The 19366-nt window shown below is 40.2% G+C and overlaps 1 protein-coding gene and 1 long non-coding RNA gene across 5 annotated transcripts in view; one reads left to right on the plus strand and one right to left on the minus strand.

The window, feature by feature from the left end:
• The window catches only part of LOC125706886 (uncharacterized), a 56974-nt gene extending 40313 nt beyond the window's left edge, over positions 1 to 16661 (plus strand). Inside the window, exons 5-13 of one of the 4 annotated variants that reach the window (XR_007382089.1) lie at positions 363 to 5637; positions 6854 to 6961; positions 7496 to 7565; positions 8044 to 8140; positions 9360 to 9450; positions 9619 to 9705; positions 15246 to 15401; positions 15676 to 15803; positions 16544 to 16661. This is a non-coding gene — a long non-coding RNA (uncharacterized LOC125706886). Of the gene's footprint in view, positions 1 to 362; positions 5638 to 6853; positions 6962 to 7495; positions 7566 to 8043; positions 8141 to 9359; positions 9451 to 9618; positions 9706 to 15245; positions 15402 to 15675; positions 15804 to 16543 lie in introns of those variants that run through there. The other 3 variants (XR_007382088.1, XR_007382091.1, XR_007382090.1) reach the window with 3 other exon arrangements.
• On the minus strand, positions 15545 to 19154 carry zgc:153993 (uncharacterized protein LOC767645 homolog). Its single transcript, XM_048973736.1, has 6 exons — positions 18320 to 19154; positions 17983 to 18031; positions 17735 to 17896; positions 17295 to 17427; positions 16609 to 16713; positions 15545 to 15778 (listed from the first exon to the last, which is right to left on the minus strand). Exons 1-6 carry the CDS (start codon positions 18378 to 18380, stop codon positions 15680 to 15682), a joined length of 609 nt encoding a protein of 202 aa, XP_048829693.1. The 5' UTR covers positions 18381 to 19154; the 3' UTR covers positions 15545 to 15679.
• Between the last annotated feature and the right edge of the window lie 212 nt (positions 19155 to 19366).

A 19366-nucleotide genomic window follows, 5' to 3' on the forward strand; every position in this document is an offset into this window, starting at 1 on the left:
GATAAACGGTTTTAATAACTTCCTTTGACTGCCTACGACTTTAGCATAGTGCTGTATATAATATTTATTTATTTACCCCCCTCATATACACTAGTGGCCAAAATTATTGAAATACTTCCAGTTTTTAGAGATTGCAGAACTTTATATAATATAGTCTAATGTAAAGTAACTTGATAAATAATCTGAAACTTACAGATCAACACATAAAGAAAGAATCAAGTTATTTTAATTAATTTGCAGAAACACACTAGTAACACTATCACTTTGGTGATAATGATTTATTTCAGTTAATACATCTCTAGGTAATTTTTGTTAAAGAAGTAGTTAAACATTTTTTTTTAAATGTTCTGTCTGTGTACCAGAGAGTACTCCGCTGGACAGGCAACCCTGGCGACCGGCTGGAGTACCATCTTCTGAGGGGGCGTCGTCTTGGCAACGCACGCCGATTTCTCTTTGTCTCTGGAGGTATCAGCAGTGAGGTTTGCCTGGGGAATCACATGGGCTTCGACCAGTACTGCCTACTGCAGAGAACAGCAGTTCAGTATTGTGTAGTTCAGTATTGTGTAGTTCAGTATTGTGTAGTTCAGTATTGTGTAGTTCAGTATTGTTTGCTTTGGAGCTGAGTGTCTGTAATAATATGAGGTTGCATGGACCCATACCCACAAACGTGTATGAGTGTGCAGTCAGTGCTGATATGTACCAACTCCTGGAGTCTTTACTGGTGGCCCACCTATCCTGGGATGCATCATGGCCTTCTCTCTCCACTGGGCACTAGCCATGCCTCATTTTTGGCCAATGTTGCACTCACTAAAAAATTCCAATAGCCCTTTCTTACGACTGTTACTTTATTTAACTTGTCAGTATCCTTTGATCGTTCCCAGTGTTTGACTTTTCTTATTCAAACTGGTGCGATGTCACCCTTTAAATGACACAGAAGTGAGGCCTACTGGGGACCTTTACTTATTCACGCGTCGTTGACAGGTAAATCCCACAAAATTAAACATGGAGGGACCTGCAACACCTCTGACAGCCCCATATCAAACACAATGTATACCTACACCTGAAAGCTGTTGTGTAGCTAGCATCCGTAAAGGTGATCCTTCCATCAGGCAACATGTGGTGCGTCCAGTGGTTCCTGTTTCATTTGCTCATGCTTGGCCTTGCTTTTCTCTCCACAGTTAATGCCCTTAATTTGTTTCTGTGCTGAGTTGCACTCTCTCTGTGATGTGAATTTTTCCCTTGGTAGGACCCGGTTTAATTTGCATTGACGACGGACACAATTTGCTGTCTCCTGGCAGCCTGGCAGTATGGAGATCACATCGGCATCAGTGCCCTGTATGCTGGACCAGGGGGAGCCTTAGAGCCATCCAGCTTCACCCTGAACTGGGTTACGCTCTTGCTCTTGTGTTTGATGCTCCGCTTTTAGGAGGTCAGGTGCCGGTAATTCTTAAAGATATTAAAAAGGTCTAGAATATATAAAAGCTGCCCCTACATCACGATGGGGAATTCTTCATTCTGTTGCTCATTAGATGGCTAGACTTCACATTCTACAATATTTTCTTCAACTCGATTTTTTAGTCTCAGTTGTAATAAATATGACAGTAAAATACCGTTTGTAAATACGCAGTATAACTCTATAATGTACTATCCCTGACAAAACAGAGTGCTTTGAGTGTGCTTTCAGTCCTTGAATACTATGCGGTGTTTAATGCTATCCAATTTATTAATTCTTATAATTAAATAAGGTTTTGTTTGTTCCACAATCATGTAACACCGATTGGTTAAGGAGGTCCGCAAAGAACTCTTCTTGTCTGCTGCCTTTGTAGATAATAATTGTGTCACTTCTATAAAGTGGGAAATGGAAACATCTTGCGTTTGGAGAGTAATACCTCATGCTTGATAAATTACACGGAAAATCTTAGTTGTTTCGACACTGTTAGACAAACCACATTAGATTAAATGGATGTTGCAGACTTGAGTAATATTCTAAGTCATTGTCCCAGACGATAAAGAGCCAATAAGTTGTCAGCACCTTCTCATCAGCCTGATGAGCCTCAACCTGATCCTCAGAGATTGTAGTGGAGAAAGAATCTGCTCTCCAGTGAAGCTTCATCAAAAGCAAATTCAAGGTCCCAACCCATCTGAACCGAAGTCTAGTGAACTACCATATATCAGTGCTATCAAAGCATAAATTGGATCAGAAGATGATTACTGTGCTAGCAGCAACAGAAATATAGCCTGAACAAATGGAAAGTGGACAGCAGCAATGGCTTTCAGAATGGAGATTCGAGATGCCGCTGTATAGCAGTGAAGAGACAAATTACTCTAAGAGGATCAGGTTAGAAAGAATGAGTCATTCAGCAGCTGAAGATACTGAAGTGACTTTAGTTTATATTCCATTTTCTACAATATAATTGGACCAAATATTATGCTGAATACATACAGAGTTGTGTTGTCCAGGCTCATTATATCTCCTATGGTAGGAATCAGTAGGATTAATGTCCATAAGAAACAGGTTGTCTATCTCCTACATAACCATCCAACATCTGTATGAGGACCTCAGATGGCTAAAGGCATCAAAGCAAGAGTGAATATGGTTGAAGACACAAACACAGCGCTATCCTCTTAGTGGCTGTGCCAAACGCCTTCTAAGCACAGCTATGGACACCAGCATATAAGGCCTTGCCTCTTTTTCAGACTGCTAGCAGGAAAATCGTATTGGAAGTGTCGTTTTTAAGTTTAAATACACCTTGACCAGGACACCCAATCTCTGTGTATTCTAGGTTCAGTACATTTCCTGGGAAGACATATCTGGAATGTATCCTTTAATTAGGATGGCCTGCATAATATAGCCGAATACAGTACTCAGACTACATAAAGAATCAGGAAAGCTGACCGTGTTGTCATGTATTCATGCATCGGTCCAATAGACAGATGGGATAGGGTAGGCTCACATCGTAGAAGACTTCCATTGACATATTGTAATTCCCGAAACATTCTCTAAAGTTAATTGTGAGCACAACATTAATTGTAGGGATTTGAGAAAATGATACGAATTTCAAATTGGAAAGAAAAAACGGATTTTGTTTTTCACTGGACATTATTAGTGCCAAAATCTGATGGGCTGCTGTGTTTAATTCTCTTTTTGGTTGTGAAGTTAGTTACATTGTGACTGCAGATACATTGGAAGCATATTTTTGCGGCGCGACAGAAGACATTCAGCTGAGCTCATTCTCATGCATATAAGCCTTCGTGGTGTATCCATCTGGAGGGTTTGATCTGCATTCAGTCTTGAAGGGATAGCTATCACAAGCTGGCCGCCTGAATGCAGCCGATGACAAGGTAGCAATCTGTAGCCTTCAAGCTGACTGAAGAAGACACCCACTGGGCGTCATGTCAATGGAACTGTCAGAGAACCCCCCCCCCCCCCCCCCCCAGGGATTGTCCCAGGAGGCGTCCTCAGTCACCCCCACCACTGTTACAGTCCCATACACTTCTGTGAACCATTGGGAAAGACTTCACCTACCTGCCAGTTCCCTGTAAAACTGAAGATGTAGGAGTAAGACTGAGTGTGAAGTACTCTTTCAATCAAAGTGCCACAATAGGCCACATTAAACCAGTGTTCGGTACCTTCTCAGCAAGCTGCAGACAAAATGTGACACCTGTCAGTGTCTGGAATCCACGCCAGATGGATCTGCCCTCTCTCAAAAACCAGTTGTCAGTTTGTACTTTTAGAATCTTTTGGGGGAATTGTGTGTGAGTAAAGATAGGAATGGACAAAGAGCAATGCAGCGTCTTTTGATCGGAAATTGTTAGGGACATAAAATCAAATGTACATGATTTGTAACAGATTGTAAGCTAGTAGAAAACTTGCAGATTGGTCACATGTGACTTTTATGGTTTCAAATATTCAGCTATAAGTGTTGTGTGCCATTATATAAGTAAACGATGAAGGCGTATGTCCTATGAAAAGAACATGACAAGAAACAGAGGGTGGAGAGAGACACCACATCAGGCTCTGCATCAGATACGATACATCCTGTGACATCCTGGCGGTGATACTTTCTGTCATCCCATTTGCTCTTTTGATGACTTAATGAGCAATTGTATCGTAAACTTAAAATAACATTTCCAACCTATTCTCCAAACATTGTGCCATATCTAATGCTGTAATCAGTTTCGTTAATTAAGTATTATTAATTGACCGGGGTTGCCGAACAAAGTCATTGATATACCAAATGGAAAATGGCCTTCTTCCAAAGATGTTGAAAGATATCACTTTATTGTTTGTTTGCTTGTGTGTTTACAGTATTCTATGAAAGTATATTAGTTTCAGTTAGAATGTATGATACCAGCTTAGACCTGTATGAATTTAGTCTTTGCTTGCAATGAGGAGTGTTTTGTCATTTCGAAAACAAAAGAATCAAGGACCTGCTTCCTGATTTGGTAGATCTTGTCAAAGGTTGTGTGATTAATCTTTATCTTATGAAGACTAAATATTTCGTTGACAGGTCTGTAATCGTTATAGAGACTCACTTGGGTCTTCAAAGTGGGACAAATCAAGGAGGTAGCCCAGAGAGGGCCCAGGTACCCATATAAATAAAGTGCTTAGCATATGGAGGTTGGGGCTGTCCGTCCTATTATGTCACTCAGTCTTGACGAGATTTCTCATGAGAAAAGTAACACTTTGCTCACATGAAAGGGGAGCAAGCCATAATAGTTCCGAGCACGTCCAGTTCGCTTTTTGATGTCGCCATGTTATCTGTCTTGTAGGCTTTTTGTTTCTTTTCAGAGCATAATTGTGTTTATTGAAGAGGCCATTTCACCCTCATGGAGCACTGAAGCCTCCCTCTAATTGCCGCCACATCAAATAAGTAGTAAAAACCTTCAAATTAATGTGGAAAAAAGCACTAAGCGTTGCCTAAAAGTGGGTTACTTCTTTGTCATTTCTCATCAAAGCTTAGGTGTCTGGTGGGGGGGGACAAGTGGGTTGAAAAGAGCGAGAAGGGTAAGGGGGTGCTAATCACACAGGAAGACCTCTTCACAGATTTGTTCTACGCCAGTGAGCGTTGGCCATTTGATTCAGGCGGTAGCCGGTCCCACCGCCGTGACCCTCATTGTCTGCCCATGCGAGCACGGGGTCCGCCGTGGACACAAAGGCAAAGGCTCAAGGCCCTGTGTGTTCTCTGAGTGTAACTTCTCCCCTCGCTGTCATGCTCCACCGGTATGAGTGCCTCGGCCCTTGACCCCGCACCGCACAATGGGAGAAAAAGCCGTCAATCCCAGGCCTCCTTCAAAGGAACATCGCTTTTGTGCAAACAGGTCTGGAAAGTCACAGTTCATATCCTGCTCAAAGCATGCCAAGAGTCAAAAAAGCCACTGGCCACTTTGTATTAGACGTCATGTTTTTCTCTCCCTCTCTCTCTCCCTCTCTCTCTCTCTCTCCCCCCTTCATTTGGTCCTCATCTTCCGTTGCTAGCAGGTGAGCCGGCAGTGGATAGCCACCGTGTTCTGACCCCCAGCTCTGCCTTGGATCTTGTCAAGGTCGCGACCTCCTGGTATGCGGCCGTCACCGATACCAGCGGTAGCACCGTAATCCGTGTCAACAGGTCGGGTCGTCGCTCAGAAAGCTCCAAGGTAAACATACACAATCCGATCCATCACCACGGGTTGCGTTATACCATCGAACCATGCAGCGTTGTCACTCAAACGCGAGTAAACCTTTGGGGAAAGATGACCAGAATGTTCCAGCCCGCCTTACTTTTTCACATGTCTTTTCAAGTCTTATTCTCTAGTAGGTGTTAACTATATAGGTATATTTTAAAGTTAGCGGCATTGAAGTAGCCTAGATTTTATAGCTTACTGTCAAACTATACCGAGGCAGTCTGTTATGAAGATCTGAGAACATCTGCCGCGCTTGAACTCCATGATATACTATCAGTTTGGCCGCTAAATTTAAACACTCCAAGTATTCTGGCGATGTCCCATGACGTTAAAATCTGCAAAGACGATTTACCCGACAGCAGTTCGGGAGGGATTAAAATAAACCAAAGAAAGACGAATGTGAGCATCATTCATTTTGAAATCGGAATTGGTCCTGACAATGGAAACTGTACTTTGTAGCCAGGAGCCCCATGTCTCTGCTCCCATTGCTCTGTTCTGTTTGACGGGAAAGGAGCAGCTGAGAAAATAGCTGCTCTGTGGTCACCTAAAGTCTCCTTGTAAATTTGAAAGCCCATCTTGCACAGAAGAGTCCTGGCAGCAGCCGTCTCTGACCTTGGGGCTAAAAATATGTAAAGGGCTCCTATTGGTCCTGTCAAGATGTACAGTATATTAAATTCTAAAGCTGGGAGATCTGTAAATACTCATGTTACCGCAAGCGATGACAGTTATCTCAGGCTTGCAATATGAGAGCGTGGTGCCGATCTTCAGACCCCCAATGAAGAGGAAGCTCGTGAGGTCGTTCGGCACTCGCAATACAGTCTCTGGAGTGACTTTATTAAGGAGTAAAATACACAACAATGTGTTTTTTTTTTTTTTTTTTAATTAAAACAGTTCGAGTTCATTTCAAAGGTACCCGTCACATTTCAAGCTTCATAGCTTCACGTGTAGCAGTGGGTGCCGGTCTTTGATGTTGGTGAAATTGGCGACTCTTGTTACATGTTATGCAACTGAGTCCCTCCCATTAAAGGCCATAAACCCTAGAATAAGTTGAGGCCCGTGAAACCTACATAACTCAAATGCTATTGTTTATTATCATTATTAAGATAACTGAAGATTAAATTACTTTTTATTATCGTAATTTATATACCTGGAATATTTCTCAGAATTAATTAAGTGTCTTTTTTTTCAGTGATACGACTGCAGGTTCTGATCTGGGACTTAAGCAACTGATGTGTTAATTGCAAGACCAATGCAGCGGCAGGTGGCCCAGTGAAGCACGGCAAAGATGTGAGGACAGGTACTCGTGTAGTAAGGAACTGCTAATCTGGAGCAGAATGGTCAGGCTTTGACCTAAGCGGCTGAGTCTGTTGACAGCTCAGATTGTAGGAAACATCACAAAATCAAACAAGTGGTAACTGAGAGGCCAATGTACACAGATAGACCTTGTTGTAACTCAGTGGAGAAGCTCGCCGCCATCCATTTGGGCTGGAAAAGATCTCCTGTCTTTTCCTCGCCTAGAGGAAATCTCTCATATGATCAACATCCCAACTAAATGTTTACACTGCAGACAAGAAGATCTCATTTCCCATCGGCACACAATTATCTTTGCAGGCTAAGAAAACAGTTTGTCTTGTAACAGAACACGAGGATTAACCTTTTTACAAGTTGTTGTTATTTTAAGCGGGTTTTGTAATCTAAGTTAGGTCTTCCTCAAAAAAAAGAGGTAGAGGGTAGGGTTACCGAAGTCTGCTCTTTAGGAAATTGACTTGAAATGTTTCCGTTTTGCATTCGTTAATTCGACCTTTTCTACACTTGTACTTGCCTATTTCAGATCAAACCACCGCTTGATAAAGGGGAAACACTCTTCTTGACAACCCTTAACAGATACATTTACATTTTTGGTAAGTGAAAAATGTGATATTTTATTGTTTTTATATATTTAGCTATTAGACTTAAATTTATTTGCTTCTTTATTTTATGATGCTTAAATCATTGACAACAGGAGACAGATTTCCTGTGTGTGTAAATATACTTAATCAATAAACCTGATTCTGATTGTGATTATAATAAATCCACAATATCCAGAGAGAAGCACCATGCATTTCACTTGAGTGCCACTCCGAATGGCCACTGTTTACAGCGATCATCTCTCTGCGAACCTTATAGGTGACACGGGAAAAATATTTGAGACTTTGGAGGGTCTGCAGATACCTTGATAGATTCCACACAGCGGGAGTGACACAGAGACCTATTTGGAAAACGGGTTATCCGACGAGCCCTAAGACCCAATTCAGCTGCGTGCGGGAGGGCGGAAAACACCGGATTACAAATTACACAGGACAGGCATTAACTGCAAGCATACTTCATCTATTCACACAGAACATAAGAACTTTGGTGTAGAATCACTTAAAGAGGTCAAGACCTACCCCCTCATGTCCCTACCTCAGCGCCATGAACTTGCTATAAGGACATAAAGGTACATCTGTCATCCGTCTACAATTTCATTATCCTTGTTATTTATTCCCAAAGTTGTCTGCGCTCTCATGGGCGACTTCAAAAATAGAGGAATATGACCTTCATGGGGTCTCCTCTGTGCTCGACTGAGGATTAAAAAAAAAAACATCATTCTTTCAGTGCTAATTTGTATTTAAAAATGTAAAGCAAGGAAATAAACTGCTTAGCTAAACATGCCTCTGTTCAAACCGCCGACCTGCTGTAGGTCTTCAGTGAATGAGCACTTGAAAGTGCTTAGAAGACTCTTACTGACAGAATGGAATTTTGAGTGACCCAAGCACAGCCCATGTCGGTCTTTCGCTGTAATAAGACATTCCAGAAGGCATCCCATATCTTCTACATGTGTGTGGTGGAAACTAAAAACAATATTTATGGTGCTTGTGTATTAGACATCATCTATCAAAGGCACGTAAATAGTAATGCTTTTCGAAGAGTCCGAAATTGTCAGTATTAGAATTTTAACTAGAGTATAATGTCTCGTAAAAAAAAACTTGCATTAATTAAAACTCTTGCCGGTCAGCATTAAGGGGAGCCACTGTTCTTTGGTTTCTGCTGGACTCAGTCTCTCTTATTAGCCTGATTCAAAGCGAGAGACTGATTGTGACAGGACGTCAGGCTCGGCAGACGGGAGAACAAGCAGACAGAAGACTGTCATTTGCTACCATCTACAGTCATCACTCATGATTACTCAACAAAATAGCTTTTGGTTTGATGATGCACTTCTCCTCCCTGCAATTCATATTGGTTTAGCTGAATATGACAGAACATTAATTATAAAGTGCAGTCTTTAAACTCTGCATATTTTTTTATGTAATATATATTATACTGGATTCCGGGATAGGCTCCGGACCCCCCGCGACCCAGTAGGATAAGCGGTTTGGAAAATGGATGGATGGATGGATATATTATACTGTATTAAATCCAACAGTAAAGTAATAACTCAATCACATGTGTTAGATATAAGGAGACTTAATAAATGAAATGCAGTTACCCACACACTGGAACTGCTACAATCAAACACATTAAAAATACTCAGTACTCATAACATTTTCTATATATATTTATGATAAATTGCATTAACATTTCGGTTGTATTTTGTAGTAGATTTAATGAAGCCAGACTGGTGTTGAAATGTAAGTAAAGTGCTTTAGTCCAGTTTCAGTTTCCTTTTTATTTCCCAGAAAACCTCTGGAAAATTATAAAATATGAGGCTTCGAGGAAACTTTCCCCAGAACAGCTTCATCCTGCCAGAGTCACAGATCGAATACAAATGTGTGTATTACACTTCATTCTTTGCCTAATACATTATACTCTATTCTACTGTAATCATCCTGACGTAGGGATACAAATTGAATTTCAAAGATTAATCTGAAAGTAAATCTGGTTAACTAATACGCTTAAGGTATTAACAGTCTTTTTCTAAGTTTTTTTCAATTTCAGGATTATGGAACATGAGATTTGATCAGGTGTGGAGGCAGAGTGTCCCAGATGTTGCAACGCAGCCTTGTAGAATTACACAACCAAGGGGTAAACATGACAGGTTTTGCACGTCCATGTACTTTGCTTTGCCATCACTTATTTATTTATTATGTTATAGTAACAGGCAGTCATCTCCTTCCTGTCCACATTACCGCTGTTTGTGGCCATGTGGTCATGGCATCCTGCTGGGGACGATAAGGTTAAACGTCACCGAGTGAGTCTGATCAGGTTTGAACAGGTCGGAGGAGAAGTAAGGCATTCTCAGTGGAGCTGAGCTGGCTATTATGGATAAACCCTATATCATGACACGTCGACATGCAGTAGAATGTCAAATATAACAGAATATATTTTTTATATGTCCGTTTAATTGAGCCCTTAGAATAATCTGAATATACATCAGTGTTCACGTGGGATATCTCCAGGTTGCTCCAATTTACTCGAACAGTTTGAAAGCATGTGGCTTGGGAGTATGAGAGACTCTGTGTGTGTGTGTGTGTGTGTGTGTGTGTGTGTGTGTGTGTGTGTGTGTGTGTGTGTGTGTGTGTGTGTGTGTGTGTGTGTGTGAAAGCAAGTGCCCTGCAACGTCATACAGTCTATATTCCTCACTACGGCCTGTGAATGAACATGAATTAATTTATTTGCCAAAACGGGATATTTGATATCATGCTGATTTGTTTTGATATCAGAAAGCAAATATAATCCATTAAAATTGAATTGATTAATGTTATGCTTAAGATGTGGAGCTATATTAGAGGCTGGTTTAGTATCATGAACCGACTTATTGCTTCACATAGTTTTGAGAGTGCAGTGACGGTCTGGGTGCTAAAACATGTAGTAGAATTTATGTGAGAAGATACTGGGGTTACCGATATGTTCAAAATATCAGCTATTTACAAATAGCATAAAAAGCGAGATGGTGAGAAGAAATGACCACATCGTCTCACATCTCCTCCCCTCACCCAAAGGCAGAATGAAGCACCTGGGATCCCACAGCCAATCAGAGGTGACCAGTGGGGTATATGGGGGTGGGGCCACAGGGCCACTGACTTTAGCTGAAAGCTGATTGGGCTCTAGAGTGCCCCCTCCTTTGTCACTCTGTCACGTACCAATTCAAAGCAAATCTTTGGCTAATAATAAAGGTCCTTGTATGAATTATGGCCCCATTTATGTTCCCCACCTTAAAAAACCCTTCGAATCGCCCTGGGAGGGTAAACTGTGGCTGGCACTACTTTGTGTGAATCTCATCCTGTTGGCCCTTCACGCGTCAGAAGGCTGAGTTGCGGGTGTGATGACTCACCAGTGGATGGTGCTGCTCCCAGTCGCATGTGGCTGTGGGCCGCAGGGGCTGCTTGTGCATCTGGAAGGGGTCCACTTAAGCATTATTGCAGGGCTGGCCTGCGTCACTGGCTTAGAGCCCAGTGGCCACCAGGGGGCGCCCCATCTGATCAGCCTTTCAGAAAGGGATGGAAAATGATGAATGATAATTTGTTTAATCCAATTTTGCATAGGGCCCCAAAAACGACTGGGCTGCCCAACCCTTCCCCCCCCCCCCCCCCATGTGTTGCTTATACTGCTGGGAACATCAGCATGATGGAGTGACTGCTGGTGTCTGTGGCTACCCATACTGGGAAAAGGAACATCGATTATTATGGAACTGGTCATTTGCATGCATGTGTGTGTGTGTGTGTGTGTGTGTGTGGAATACGTTTATATTACATTGTGGGGACCAAATGTGTCCCACGATATGATAAAATCCTAACAGTATTATTTTGACATTGTGGGGACCATTTATCAGGATCTGTGAATGCAACCAATGTTCCCTATAGAAATGAATGGAGAGTAATGACAAAGATATAATGACAAACGTGTGTGTGTGTGTGTGTGTGTGTGTGTGTGTGTGGACATTTGACTAGCTTATGGGCAATGTGGTGAAAAATGTCATACTTTGTTAGTCGTGTTATTGGGGAATTTCCAATAAGTACTATAGTGAAAAACTTCATAATCATCTAAATATATTGCCCCAAATGGACTTTCTGTATTTTGGTAGCTTTCATCTACTATCTTAAAACAGTGATTGCATGTGCGCGAAATTCAATTTAACAGGTGACAAAGAGAGGATACAGAAAGGCTTTAAAATGAAAAGGATGTTCCGTGACACTACGGAGGCGTGGTATGAGCGTCGACCCTGTTGCATAACGGCTTCAGAAGAGCGTTTACTCATTCCATTTGCACAGCTGGCTGCGGTGGAATGAGGCCAGGAAACATGCTCCCCTCAGAAATACTGTGTTAGTTTTTCACGGGGTTGTATTGGGTCTAAATGGCTTTCCTAAGGGTCGTTTTAGCTATGGATACATTAGGACATAGAATTACTATGCTCGACAGTTGTCATCGGAATTTTCTCAGAGAGCAGCTAAGATTTCACAAATTTCACGTGTGATGAGCAGCTGTAATATACTTCCTTTGCAACAGTATTACACTCCAGAAAATCCTCGTGATGCTTTCAGCTGGTCTCCTGTTACCTGAAGCAGGCCCCCAACCCTAGGAGGTGTTCCCTGCACATGCCACAATTGAATTGCAAAGAGAACACGATGTTTCCTGAATGCAGTAAAATGCTCCGCCCCCTCTCTCCATGTGAGGCTCATGTGATTTGAGTCTTAGTAATATTTCTGAAGTGTAAAAGTTAAGCTAAATATCCAGCCGTATAAATTTCCAGATGGATGTAACACTTTTATACTTTATTATCATTTTCATAACACATGCAATTATGTAAAAAATGATTTGAACTTTCCTATGATTTGAATTGTTATGTTATTTCTTCTGAAATAGTTCATTTTGAGGGAATTTTATGCAGATAATAATAGTATGCATCTACTTCACGTCATCTCACTCAGCCACTCCGGCTGGCTCATTGAGCAAAGCTCTTTAATTAAATTGCCTTGTACTTTCTTCAGTTAAAAGTAAAGTATTCCTGCCTTATGATGGTGGGGACAGTCTGTGTGTGTTGAAACAGTGGTACCTGCTGTTACTGTCTGTTTCATCATACCCAGGTGACAATATGGGCAGTCTTCCCGATGACCTGCTGACCATTAACGCACATTCTCACAGCTGTGCTAACACTGTAAAAAAACCACTGAGAGTCAACCTTGATATTAGGTATGGCAGTGTCCCTGCGTTCAGTGGTAACAACAGGTGACCTAAAAATATTGATTTTATGTTTATATCAGTTCCATTTTCAATGAGAATTATATTTTACTTTAGCAAAACGTATAACCCACAAAGAACGTAAATGTTACACACGTTACAAAAAATATAGGAGAAAAGTAAAATGTCAATTTAAACTATTGTTATATAATAAAGTCCTATAAAAATTATAACCAGATCCACTATAGATGTATCACCTTGCCTATTTGGTTTACTACCAGTCAACACACAGTATTTTTCTAATTTGCATGTTACTCACTTAACATTTACTAAAAGTGTATTCAATATTCCTTGCTAACAAATAAATTTACAGTATGTTCACCATTTGAATACCTTTATTAGCAAGAAAATTTCATATCTTTGATTCATCAAAACATCCTTCTCTAGCAGTTATAAAAGCAGATAACATTTGAAGCATTCTTTCTACAAGGGACATTAAATACTGCTCTGTTTCATGGGATGAAGCAGTTAACTAGCACATTTAAAGTTAAAGGACGGCCTAGAATCTGACTCTGCCATCACCACACAACCAGTTAATAGGATGTCAGACATTCACTGTTACACACTCTTTCCATGTTGTAAAAGAAACTCGTTTTATTTGACTTATATTTTCATTTATAATTGTTCGCTTAGCTTTCCAGTGCTTAAAAAGAATCTAAAAATCTGCAGTTTATAGTTCATATTTTATAGTTCATATTTCTGTAGCTTTCATTTTCTACAAGAAGAAAAACCTATTGCGGTACCAATCATTCAGTGAAAAACAAATGATATGAAAGGTACTATCCACTACTGCATGTTAATTAGCTCAGTACTCTAATGAACTTCACAGAACCACTTCCAGTGCATGCTGACCCCTTCCATTCTCACCATGCAGTGTTTCACAGAGAAGAATGAGAGACCAGATATTTTGAGACCAAAATGTGTTTTGCCTTGACATGTCAGTTTTTGATCTTTCATTTGTTCATCATTATCATCCCACCTTGTCAGAGAGAAGTGGAGCTTTGCTTTTCCAGCTGAGTGGTACGGTACTACAGTGAGCAAGAATGTTTGCTCACGCCTCTGTTTCCGATCATCAGATCATCATATGCGGAGCGAAATGCCTTGTCCGTCTCCTTCATGGAAAAGAAAAATACGTCTTATAAAGTATAATAGTGTAAAAATACAGTTGTATTGGCGTTTGGGACCTGGACCACTGGTCGAAGGTCAGTTTGGGTGTATCTCAATTTTGTAGCTGTCCATCACATATATGTACAGTGCATTATACGGCTCACGGCTCTGCCCATCCTGTTACACCAATTACACTAAGGGATACACCTGCTAATATCCTACTACGTCTGCTATCAGGCGTCTCTGGATCAGTGTATATTATGGACCTTGGGCGTAAAGGTGACTGGATGTGACTCTATCTGGCATAACTCAGTGTAAGACTGTACAGACTAAAGTAAAACAGCAAAAATAAATAGTACAGTATCTCTAACTGACGTTGGTGACAAATCAAAGATTCCTGTGCGCAATGTGTTAATGGTGGGAACAGAAACATACATTTTCTATCACTGCTCTGGAGTTACACATGGAGCCTCTTTCATGTGGTCAGGGAGGAGAGCGGAGCCACACTGACATCGCAGAGTCTTTTAATAACATAGAAGTGTGTTTCCAATTAGGCCAGGAAATGGCGACTGGTCACGGCCCGTAATCAGTTGTTTCCCAGTGACTTTTCTACGCAGCTGGGGCAGGATGTTGGAGGGGCCGGCTGGGCCCTTGTGACATTTTACACGCAGGAGTCCGGTTGACCCCTCTTACTTCCTAAGGGGGTGAGCTGACTCTGTCTGGCAGGCGATCTGCAGCGAGATAGTCTTCATTTTACATGCAACCACTGTCTCCTCGAAAGTAAGGAACATATCAGAAGAGAAGAGAAACGAGAAGAAGTTGAATATTTATGAGAAGCATGATTATGAGAGTGTTTGTCCAGTTTTAAATATTTTTCAGATGCCTTTGAGGAAAGTTGTGCATTGCTATTTACGATCCGCACATCTTGAATTTGAGTTCAAAGAAAGCAGTGTGTCACGCTGCAGAGGTTCAATCAGGTTTATGTTTTTCCTGATTTTTTATCTGAATGTCGGAAAGACTCATTTGTGTTTGCCGATAGCAAATAATATTTGGAACAATACTTAAAACAATTTTGAAATGTAATAGTTTGTGATGTTTTGTAGTCAAACTATCTTGTCGATGCATCTATTCAATGAAAAAAGGCAGGTTTGTGGAATCTGCTAAGTACAGCAGTGCATGATGGGTATGATGTTTCGAAGCTACTTAAATTTCATCATCTGCCAGGGGTGGGAGGGGGTTCCGGGTCAGTGGCTTCAGGATTGTGTCTTTACTTTTCGCAGATGATATTGGCTTCACTGGGCTCTGACCTGCTGCATGCACTTGGCCAATTTGCGGCTCAATGTAAGCCAGCCAGGAGGAGGACCAGTCTGAGGCCATGGTTCTCAACCAGAGAAATGTGGATTGCCCTCTCCTGGTTGAGGAAGAGTTACTGCCAGGTAATTCTCATCAAATGTATTTAAAAATGTAATCTAAATTATCCAAAATTAAATCATAATATGAACACTTAGAACCATAGAACCAATAAGAACAAATAGTAATAGAACATAGAACCAATAAGAACAAACTTAAAAAAATAATAAATCCTGGGTAAAATCTAATTTAGATTAATCGTCTTTTGATCACGCAATACATTTCATGACACTGTTTTTATGAACTGTACAATCCACATCCTACTATCTCTTTTGACAATGAACATTATGACTGTGCCAGGTGATCAGTTAGACATCTTCCAGTACAACAGCGCCCCCGAAAGGATCCCTGCTGCAATGATGGTCACAGAGTGCCAGTTCAGCACATTCTGTAACATACCCTCCTGTGGATACAAAAGAATGCATCAGGTATACACTTAGAAACATTTCCGGGCAGAAAATTATTCAATAACTAAACAGTAGTACATTTAGCAAGCTAATTTATTATTATTTATCCCATGTTAAAGATCAATTGGCACTTCCACCAGTGTCCTCTGCCTTGAGCCCTGTGCTTCTGAGGTCAGGTTCCTGACTCACTGTGGCCCTCTAGTGGATAAAATGGATTATTGCCGCATGAATGTTTAAAATTTTGATATATAAAAATGTATACATGTTTATATTGACCTAATTATGCTGAGGATTATGACATTGCTGTTTTCATAATAAAAATAAATTGGCTTATACAGAAGCCAAATATACATTTTTTAATTTGAGAAACAATATTTTCATTTATTTTTATATCTTTTTACCTATTACTATATCCATTTCCATAAATGGCTACCCAGTGCAATACCACAGTGATCCAGAACACAGTCTCAGGACACACAGTCAGAGACTATGAGCAGTTTAAAAGCACCGATTCACCTAACATCATGTTTTTTGACTGTGGAATGAAACCTGGAGTACCCAGAGGAAATCCATTCAGACACGGAGAGAACATGGAATGTCCTGGAAACTTATTGCTGTGGACATAAGTATGCATCCATGCACTCATTAATATCTGAAGCGAATGAGTGCTTGTATTAATGTGTGTGTATGGGCGCAGAGTAAGTGTTTCAGTGTGTATTACTGTAGCATGCCTTTGTCAAGCCTCTGTTTTCGGTCGCCAGGGTATTCTTCTGAGCTGATGGACCCTATGGGTGGTCAGAATGGTAAACAGGGACCACAGACTTACCCATCCACCTTGCTGCCTGATCCATAAAGAAACGTTTTCCCTGATGAACTCCAGTAGCCAGCTAATGATGTTGTGGATGATGTCAGAGTTTTTTTTTGTCAGTGCCTTAATAAAAGACAAGGACAATTATTAGAAGTAAAACTAATATTTTACGAAATATGTGCATGATATATGTAACGTGTAGCTTATCTTTGGAGGTGTGTAATTCACTTTGATAGGCATTATGGGTAACACTTTACTTGAAGGAACACAAATAATGTGGCAGTACAATCTTATTTAATGTATTAACCAGAAACTAAGCTTTAGTTACATACACGATTAATCAGTCATAATGGTTCATATGTTTTATGCATTTCACTTGTTTATGATTTGCACTTGAGTAGTACTAACTTGTGCCTCCTTAAGTAAAGTGACTCACCCACATTACCTCACATCCACCACCCAATCATTTCTAAAGGTCATGTCATGTGGGGTGGCTGTAGCCAATCCGAGACAACACGGGGCATATACGCTCACTGCAGGCAATTTACAGCTTGAAGCCACAACCATGTATGTCTGAGGACTGCTGTCCACTATGCCACACGTTATATAAAGTTTAATATTATTCTTTGACGGTAAAGGGCGATTTACTTGAAAGCCTCACTTCAAATGGGCAGTTCGGTAAAACTCTGTAATGAAGGTAGTACCTTGTATACAAGTTTGTACGCAAAATGAAAAAGCGCAACCACTTTGCCCCACGTTACGTCATCGGAGAAAATCTGTTTCGCCACGGTGAAGAACACATTCTTGGAAGAATCAGTATCAATGCTATTGATTAGGCTTAAAAAACGGGGAATAAAGAGAATAAACAGAAATCTTCAGCTTGTTATGTGTGACCTACGCATTGTTTTAAATGATATAGCTTAAATCATGAATCTTATTTTTCAGGTAAAAAACTAGGAATACACTACCGGGCAATTAATAAACCATTTCCTTATTACAAATAAACAGTTAATTAAATTAAAATGTATTACTGTAAAATGTATAAACATTGTAAATATTGCAGATAAATACATTCCAAATATGCAATAGTTCCCCAGTTTCTAACACCTGAAAATTATTAGGAATATCTCTTAAAATGTCTTACTTATCAAGTTCACCATCCCTGTTGAGCTCGTCAGTAATATGGATCAGACATGCCACCACTTCCTTTGTTTTTGGTTCCTGTCCTTCGTTTGGTTTTCCGCCCAGATCTTCGGGAGCCAAACGCACTTCAGGGTCATCTGTGCTTATTCTCTGTATAACGTATCTAAAACAACGTGATATCTAACTATATTAGTATACTTAAGTGTACTAATAACATGCTTTAGGTAATGTAGAAATTCATGTGATTACCCTCTGAAAACGACCGCTCCTTGCTCCATTATTTTATCATCAACTGTGTCTGAAATGAAAATCGTTAAATAATCGATTGTTTTGCATAGTAAAACTTACTTTTCCGTTTTTATTGATACGTGAAATATCCTCCGCATTGTCATTAGGTAGGCCTGTTTCTTGGCGAATCGTTTTACTTATTATATTTAACTTTTTGCAGAGTTATGTCAGCTTTAATAACTGTTCCAGATATTGAAAAATGCATAAAATCAAAGTAAATTATGTATGTATAATTAAAATCAATGGAAACAGTGTGATTTGAGCTCTTGTAGTTCGTAAATCATAATTTTCTTATTACCTTCCCCGCCAGTAGCTGCGTCTTGTTGATACGGATCGGATTTTTCAGGAAAAGCTGCCATTGTTATTAGTTAATATATCCAGAAACTCTATAACCTATTATCTTAGTTGTTGTTTGTACAGACGAAATACTGAGTGCACAATCGGGGAATTTACCAATTAATCAAATTCTTCCTGTAAAACTGCACAGCGTGAGAGTGATGTCATCGAGGTCGCGGTAAAATCAGACTCTGAGCAAAACGAAGCGATGCGGAAAAGTTTCGCTTTCGCACTGTCATCCGTCATCCCGACTCTTCTTGTTAATCTCTGCTAATTAAAGGGGGCAAATAAAATGAAGTATAATAAAATACTGTAAACTGGTTACATGATAATCTAAAAAGATGTGCTTTCAATCGTTTTAAAAGTGTTAGGCCACTCAGCTTCTCTAATGCATTCTGGCGGTGTGTTCCCCAGTTTTGGAGCATAATAGCTAAAAGCTGCTTCACAAAAATGTCTGTTTCATCTTAGTTATACATAAAGGTCTATAAATGGTGCACGTCAGCGTTCTGGTAAAAGATACCACAGGATTGGTGTGATATTACCCGTTTTCTTTGTTTTTGCTAGTATTCTGGCAGCAGGATTCCGAATTACATGTAACTTATAAGTGGTCGTTTTCGGCAAAACCGTAAAAAGGGAATTACAGTAGTCAAGGCGACTAGTGATAAGATCATGTATCAATTTTTCAGCATCATTAAGAGATATGCAGGGAAAAACACACAAAAGTGTATATATAATTAAACACAAAAAAATTCAAGCGATACCTTAATACAGTAAAATCACATAGCAAATTAAATGATCTTTTAAAGGATAATTCCCTACCTGTTTTTTACTCTGCTATACAGAGTTCAGCTTAAACAAGCGTGGTGAACAAAGATCGGTCCTGAGCAGACAGGTTACTTTGGGAAAGATGGTTGATTACAATTACTTTATTGACATAAAGAGTAGTAAAAGGATGCAGTTTTTGAGTGCAAAGGAAAATTTCAATTAAATACAAGCAGCTGAGAGGAGT

This window comes from Brienomyrus brachyistius, chromosome 13, assembly GCF_023856365.1.
Source record: "Brienomyrus brachyistius isolate T26 chromosome 13, BBRACH_0.4, whole genome shotgun sequence".
Classification (NCBI taxonomy): Eukaryota; Metazoa; Chordata; class Actinopteri; order Osteoglossiformes; family Mormyridae; genus Brienomyrus; species Brienomyrus brachyistius.